This window comes from Coloeus monedula (assembly GCF_965178545.1).
Source record: "Coloeus monedula genome assembly, chromosome: 10".
Classification (NCBI taxonomy): Eukaryota; Metazoa; Chordata; class Aves; order Passeriformes; family Corvidae; genus Coloeus; species Coloeus monedula.
Genome location: NC_138790.1, coordinates 15,529,375 through 15,537,333, shown reverse-complemented (window position 1 = coordinate 15,537,333; position 7,959 = coordinate 15,529,375). Strand labels below are relative to the sequence as shown.

General features: G+C 46.4%; 1 protein-coding gene across 1 annotated transcript; it reads left to right on the top strand.

Moving 5' to 3' along the window:
• Positions 1-266: 266 nt before the first annotated feature.
• CLDN16 (claudin 16) lies at positions 267-7,222 on the top strand (the record flags this gene model as incomplete). The annotated part of the gene is made up of 5 exons (XM_082287887.1): positions 267-383; positions 5,008-5,110; positions 5,336-5,500; positions 6,551-6,742; positions 7,083-7,222. The coding sequence occupies exons 1-5, from the start codon at positions 270-272 to the stop codon at positions 7,220-7,222; spliced, it is 714 nt and encodes a 237-aa protein (XP_082144013.1). The 5' UTR covers positions 267-269.
• Between the last annotated feature and the right edge of the window lie 737 nt (positions 7,223-7,959).

The following is a 7,959-nucleotide window of genomic DNA, read 5'->3' as shown; positions in this document are numbered from 1 at the left end:
AGGCATGACAAGAGCTGTAGTGCTGCAGGGCGGATTGGCTGCAGCAGCTCCCGTGGGCACTCTCACCCTCCTCCTGACCCCTGGCAGGTGACCACTGCTCCTGCAGCCATCACTACCATCTGCACAAGCAAGGAGGTCCTGCTCTTCATGGTCACTGGGAGAGGGTGGTGGTCATCTGGGACACTGAGGCTCAGTCTCTACCCTGGCTTTAGGAACAAGGCTGGGCATTGCTGTTCTCACTCCCCTGGATGTGCTGAGCACCTGCTGGCATGAAGTTTTTCCTCCAATATGTGGGCTGCTTTTTTGCTTTTTTCTCTGCTGGGTTTTTGATAACATCTACCTGGACAGACTGCTGGATGGTGAATGCTGATGACTCCCTGGAGGTAAGACTGGGGTGAGGAGAGCCTGATCACCAAAACCAATGTGTCCTAGAGAGAGTTTGGTTCCCGGTGTCGTTACTCCACTCTCATGTTCTTTCTCCCTGTTGTGCTGGATGAAAGTGGATGAAAATTAAACTAACTACTGTGGCAAAAAAAAGGGGAAAAGTGGTATTTTGTGTATTTCTCTTTTCCAGACTTTATTATCCAGACTGTGCTCTCACTTAGTAAGTTCAGGAAAGATCTACAGGGTCTAGTTTTAAATGTGCATGAACTTGAATGGAGTTATCCCGTATGTCCAGCCTGCATGGATATTTTGGAGATGTTTCCAGTTCTGTAGTCCAGACTTCTTGGTGGAGACATCCAGCATGCACAGCTGTGCTCTTCAAGTCTTTTTCTGAACAGCCATTGAGCTACCAGAAATTTAAGGGGAGCAGGGGGACTCAGTATCTCCTGGAACTCATGTGGACAGTGGCACTCTCATGTTAGAGAAAGGTATTGGCAAAGTAAATTGCAAACAAGGGAGCAGATGGCTGCTTACATGCAAGGTGTGCCCCAAGGACTCCAGGCCCCAAATCATCTCTGTTTTTCCAGCACTCAATACTGCAAATTTGTCATTTTTTTCCCAGCACAGCTATTCATTTCTGTACATTTAAGAGCTGTGAGTCCACAGTGTAGGAATCTGCTCTCTGGCAAATTGGATACTTTAGGCAGTGAAGGTGAAACACCTTCCAAGACAGAAAGTTTGGCTGAATGTATCAGGAGGAAATCTTCTATCTGCTCTCCAGCATACGAAACCAGACGAGCTCCCTGCTCTCAGTGATTGCAATGCAGCATTTAGTTGCAGCATGTGAAGGCGTGAATTATCCAAGGAAAGAAGGATAAAACTGATTACAAGAAAAACAACTTTTTTCTCTATGCCACAAGAAATCCTGAAAATCTGACTGTCAGAAACCCTGAAAAGTGGATGTAAGTGTTGAGGTGTCAGCACATTGCACAGATCCAGTGCAGTGCAGTTGCAGTGTGTCTGCTCTGTGAGCCTCTCTACAGGGCAAATAGAGTGCACCCAGTGATGCTGGATGGGATATGACTCTTTATTTGGGAGATATTTCATATTCCTTTCAGGAAGTAGCCAGATGAAGGTATCAGTATACTCAGAAAAGCCAAATGAATACGATTGTGGGGAAAAACAGAAGAGAGAAACCCAGCTACTGAGCAAAGAGAGTCCAATAAAGAACCAGTCCATTACCCTGAGGCTGTGTAACCTTGTCTTCTTGGTGCAAAGGCACCTGCGATGGGCTGTCCAAAGTGCTCCATTAACACCCAGTTTGGTTCTTAGCAACCACTATTCTCACATTCCGGCTCTGAGTGTGAATACTAAATAATGGAGCAAAACGCCCCCAGCCTTAATACCTGACCACTGATCTCCTTAATGACCCTAATGACTCACTGCCTCTCTAATCAGGGGAATGTCCATGGCCAGAAAGGCGTGGAAACCGCAATGACTCCTGTTTTCAGCTGGAAAAAGGGTAAGCCAGGCAACTTTGAATCCAGGAGAAGGGAACTCCATCCTTTAGCAGCTGTAGCTGCTGGCTCTTGGCTGGTTGCTTGGCTTTGACCCTGGTCCCCTGCAGCTGTCGAGGATGAAGGCCTCACTGTGGGCCCACTGGAGAGGAGCATCCCAGGAAGAAGAGGCCAGGGAGTGCCAGGAGCAGTCACCTCCAGGGAGGCTGCAGGGGCCCTGACTCAGCTTTCACAGCCCCTCACCTCCCTTCAGAAACAACAGATGACGGCCACACAGAAAGTTGTTTAAGAAGGTGACTCCTTGTGAAGCATTGAGACAGGGCTGGGCCAATTTTTGCGGTAGTTTGTAGTGGAAAAAGCCCATAATCTTCTTCTCAACAAGTGCTGTGTTGTGTAGACAGTCCCTCCCTGTTGCAGGTGGATTATAAATACCACCACTACTGTTAAATGCTGCCTGTTTTACTCTCGAGCTGGGCTTGTAATCATTGTCTGCTGGCACCTTCTCGGAGTGAGGTAAAACACCGTGACTAACATCACTTTCGTGTTTGTCTTCTCCGCTTTCCCCAGAAGGAGAAGTGTGTGCTTGTTTTGTAATTTTCCTTTTTTTTTTTTCTGTATGAGAATTATTTTATTATTAATTATACATTATGAATAGGGTATAATTATATCTATTACAGTCATTATGCAGTTCATGTTTTACATGCATACTTCTGTTAGGGAAAGCAGGTTGTGGCAACGTGTTTCGTAATCAAAGTGGGAGATGAGGAGTGTGGCTGTGATGTTTGGCTGCTCAGGGGCTCCTCAGCTGGGCCCAGAGAAGCTGGAGCACATTTGCTACGTGGGGAGAGAGGTGATGGGGAATTAGTGCTACCAACATGGTGCACAGGTCCAGCCACGGGATGGGGAAATCCATGTCCCCACATGATGCCTCAAGCCCTGACCCCTGTCTCCTTTAGAGCAATGAGTTTCCATGTGCCTGAAGGTCTGTGCTGTCAGAGCAAGGGAAGATGCCCAAGGGTGGCTCAGGAGCAGATTAACAACCAGAAGGATCAACTGTGCACACAGCAGAGGGGAGCAAGGGTTGGCCCTCGGCAGCAGAAACAAGAATAGCTCGGCAGTGGCTTGGGGCAGCGACAGGTCCCCACACTGACACCCTTTCCCATCCCTCCTGAACCAGGCAATGGGACTGATCCCCTGATTCAGGACATTTATCCCTGGCTGCACACAGGCTGCGTGGAGATGGGCCAGTCCCTGCTTTGCCCATATTCGGCACTGGCTCTAGCAGGAGTAGTGACAACTGAAACATCCCAAGAAATGGAAAACATAAATCAAGATTCTGTTAGTCTGGGAAGGGGGTTATTTCACAAGATAGACTATAACTGTTGTGCTTAAGGCCTCTGTTTTGCTTGGAGGGTGACAAAGCCCGGAATCCTGTTAGTCTCTTTATAAATAATTTAGATGTAGATGCTGCGTGTAAGATTTAAAAAACAATAATAACATGAGATGACATTATAATAAAGTAACTGACATTATTAGCTGAATGCAGAGTAGTATGAATAAGCCTATGGTGGTTTGGGAGGAAAGAGAAATTACATAAATACAAGCGGAAAAAAATGTAATTTAATAAAAATATGCTTATTTCAGGCACAGCCTGAATGCTGGTGAGTTAAGACAGAAGAGGACCTGCAACTGCATTAAGAGGGCCATGGTAAAAACACATAGAATGTAAACATGGCAAATTGTTTTACAAGACACTTTTCTCTTGAAAAGCACAGAATAAATGAAATCTGTTTTTTCCATCACTGCTTCTCATTTTTCATCATGTTTTTCATTACATATGCCTAGAAATTCTGAGAAATGCTAAGCACTTCTCATCTGCATGAAACAAAAAATGTAGATTATTTTCCCTCAAATATAAATAGTATCTCTTCTGCCAGTCTGAAGCAGTGAGTCATTTTTACTCACCTTTGATCCATAGAGCAGTATCACAGAGGAGGTGCACAGTTTGGCTCAGACATTGTATTGTGGAGAAAATACTGCGGTTGGCTACAGACTTCAATACATCCTGAATAAGACTTTATTATGTGGCTGAGATATGTTATTATCTGCTTTGTGATTTACACAGGGCAAGAAAAATGAATTTATTGCATCATCCAAGCAAGCCTGGTTCCCTTCCCCTGCGTGAAACTCATTTGCTGGAAGAGTTTCTCCTTCCATTAACTGCAGCGGGTGTCGCTGGCAGCAGCGGGCGGGCTGGAGTCCAAAGCTGCACCGACATTAACTCTGCTCCTTGTATGAGCAATTCCAGGAATATTTTAGAGTTGCTTGTTGCCATATTTGCATTGGTAATGAAAACACCTCCCATATTAAAGTGATTTATGGAAGGCTGGGCTGGGAATGGTATCTACAGCTTGAGGACAGTGGAGACGATTAACCACGATGCTCCTCCATCGTCTGCCCCAGTCTGGATGTCTAAGTGATGACTGTGGCTTGGGCACGCGTGGTCCCATGGCTGGCAGCACACTGGGAGCCCCAGGGCTAGGATCAGCACCAGCGGCCTCTCATTTTCCAGCCAGAGTCTACAGCTGAGTCATTTGGGGGAAACCTTCCCCAAGTGTCTGCAAAGGGGCTCACATCCAGACTCCTCTGCACTCCTCTCCCACTCTCTGAGCTGCTCCTCCACTGTCAGGAGGATGGTGTAAGGAAGGGGAGCATGGGCAGCAAAGTCTCAGGCTGTCTGGTCCATAGCCATGCCCAGCTCAGCCTAGACAAGCGTTTGGCAATGGATGAGCAAACCTGCTCTTAGATATCTCTGGTCAGCCACCCCCCAGCTCCTCCCAGAAATTTCCTTCAGAATTTTTATCCTTACTAGTAGGCAGGGTTTTTTTCCTAATGAATTCTTTTGCTCTAATGTAAAAACCTTAGTAGGGACACAGAAAACATTGTCCTTTTCCTCCATCCTGCTCCTTTTTCTCTTCTTCAAGCTAAACGCTCTGGTTACCATCATTGTAACTTGACCAGGATTTCTGTTGAAGGGCTAAGATGACCACTTGCTGTGTTGGTGGATACTTTAACTTATGGTCTTCTTTGTCTCCTCAATCCACAGGTGAGTACAAAATGCCGTGGCCTGTGGTGGGAATGTGTCACAAACGTTTTTGATGGGATCCAAACTTGTGATGAGTATGACTCCATCTACGCCGAGCATCCTGGTATGTAAGAGTCAGAGATGTTTCTACAAGTGGTGGGGACACTTGAGTGTAGACTAAAAAAGTATCTGTTCTACTCAGTGACAGATAATTAGAGGCATGTTCCTTTTCTCAGTCAGGTATTACTCCCAGGGGAAGCTGAAAAAAGTGTTCCTGGGGGATCTGACCCCATTACCTGTCCACATTTCCATTCCTTGTGCACTAGAATGATCTGCTTCTGTCCTGCAGTGAAGCTGGTGCTGACCCGAGCCATGATGATCACAGCAGATATCCTGTCAGGATTTGGATTTCTCTTCCTTGTCCTGGGACTGGACTGTGTGAAATTCCTTCCCGATGAGCCGCTCATCAAGCTGCGCATCTGCCTGGTGTCTGGAGTGATGTTGCTCATTGCAGGTATTTCCCCACTGTGTCCCCATTCTGTAGGACACCCTTTGGCAAACTGGGGAAGTGTTAAAAGCCTTCTTTTATTTTGGTTGGTGATTTTCTGTAGGAGGAAGGATTTTTACTCGATTTATTTGTGCAATGCAGTTTCTTCTGTTCACCACCTGCCTCTAACAGCATGTAGTTCAGTTTATCTGCTTTCAGTTCATGTTTTGACCAGGTGACTTGGCTTTGAGTTGACTGACTTCCATTTATTGCTGTTTCACTGTGGAGCAGTCAATGTTGTTGATATGGCAAAGAAACCTTGCCATAGGTCTCTCGACCAAGTGCTGAAGGACTAGAAAGTCCTGGCATCCTGGTATGGTTTCTGCCTCTGCCATAGATTGTGTGACCTTGGGCAAGTCACTTAGCCCAAAATCTCTGCAGCTGATCTCTAATAAAAGGATAATAACATGTCTGTCCTTTCTAGATGATAAATAACCAACTAGCTCAGGTGCTTTGCTGTTACAGCCAGTGGGAGAATTTTAAAGACAAAAATAAATAGCCAACTAGGGACCAAATAATATTATTTGACTTTATGCCAGTATCAAGCAGCTACCTCTTCTTCAGCCTAAGCATAACTCACCCCAACCACTGGGAGCACATGTAAAACACTTTGAGAGGCTCTTTTAAACATCTTCCATTCCCTTCTCAAAGTTTGTCAGAAAAGCATCATCAAAGTTCTGAAAATCAAAACAGATTAGAAAATTAAATTCTGGAGACAACTTTACAACAAGCTGAGAAGGGAGGAGCTTTCTGCCTTTTGCTGCAGAAATCTGAGTGCTGCCAGTGTGCTGGAGGTGTGTGTGAGTGCCATGCCACAAGGTGCAGCCTCTGCCTGGCAGCACAGGATATCAGCAGGAGCCAGGGTGAATCCGCCAAAGGCTGACCATGGAGAGGGGCCAAACCCTGCTGTCCAAGGAAGGCCATCCCACCCTGAAGTCTGACCCAGCAGACAGCAGCTACAGCTTTAGATTTGATCCCTTGTGGTTCTGTGTGTGGCACCCCTGTCCCGCCCTGCAGGTCTCCCCGGCATCACGGGCTCTGTGTGGTACGCTGTGGATGTCTACGTGGAGCGCTCCTCTCTGCTCTTCCACAACGTGTTCCTGGGCATCCAGTACAAGTTTGGCTGGTCCTGCTGGCTCGGCATGGCAGGGTCACTGGGCTGCTTCTTGTCTGGGTCCCTGCTCACCTGCTGCATGTATCTCTTTAGAGGTGAGGAAGCACAGCTGAAGCACAGCTCAGGGATAGAGCCATTGCTCAAAGTGTGCTACAGGTGCACAGGGTGGGGAAAGTCCTTTGGGGACATCCTTTGGGATGGTTGCTCGTCTCCAGTGGCAATATTTTCAGCTGTAAAATGGGAATAGTCTTAGTTAGGCAGCTCTAGAAAGCGCATCAAGGTCTTCATGTGGGAGCTGAGGTGTAAGGATAACATAAAATGTGTTGTTATTATGTCACACCTTGGAGTGCTTCTTTCCCTGAATCACAAAACTTTGCAGCTGAAAGTCACCAAGCACTCATTGTCAGTTCCTATGTCTCTCCCTGTGCCTCACAGAGACCAGTTCTGGAAGACTCCATTCTGCTTACTCCTTGAGGAAAGGCTATTCCTCAGCTGCGACCGTCGTAACAAACGTGCATTTGCCATCCTCCCAAACGGCCACCTCCAAAATGTATGCGGTGGATACAAGGGTGTGAGGAGGAGGTAAGTGCTCCAGAAAGAGCTCTGCTTTTATTTGTAGTGGATTGCACAGAGACTCAAGCTCTTGTGGTTGTGATACAGGTGCAGTTAAGTGTCAAGGATCTACTGTATGCTACAATGTTTGCATTTATGAGAGCTCAAAAAAACCTTTCCTTCAAGAAAGTAAACTCTGAGAAGATCCTGCTTATGGAATCCTGTTGTCTTGAGTGCTGAGGCCACTTGCGTAAGCACAGACTGAAATAACCAAGACAAACTCTTTCAGCATTTGTCTCAACACTGTTGGTAGAAGTGAGAGAAATCAGCCATTCCTGAATCAGACCGCAGTGTTCTGCATGAAGATCCCCAAACTGCAAGATGGATCTGTTCCACATCTGGCAGTGTGTCGACAGAGTGTACAAAGGAGAAAATACTGGCAAAGGGAGGGACTGACTGACTGACTAACATCTGCACCCTGTGCACTCAGCATGGAGATCTGCCCCTCTTACAGGCTGATGGGGAGCTTTTCAGGACATAAGAGCTGTGTTAAATGTCTGACCCTCTCTTTGGTCCATGAACCTCTGCACTGAGAAAATATTGTGAATCCAGCTGCATTCTTCCCTGAAAAATACAGTCCTTCTCAATCAGTGTTAAAATGTTCACTACAGATGCTCTAGACTCACTGAAATCTGGAAATTGCCAGCTGCATTCTGCTTAATAAAAACATTGCTTGGACAAAGTGAATGAAGATCCAAAA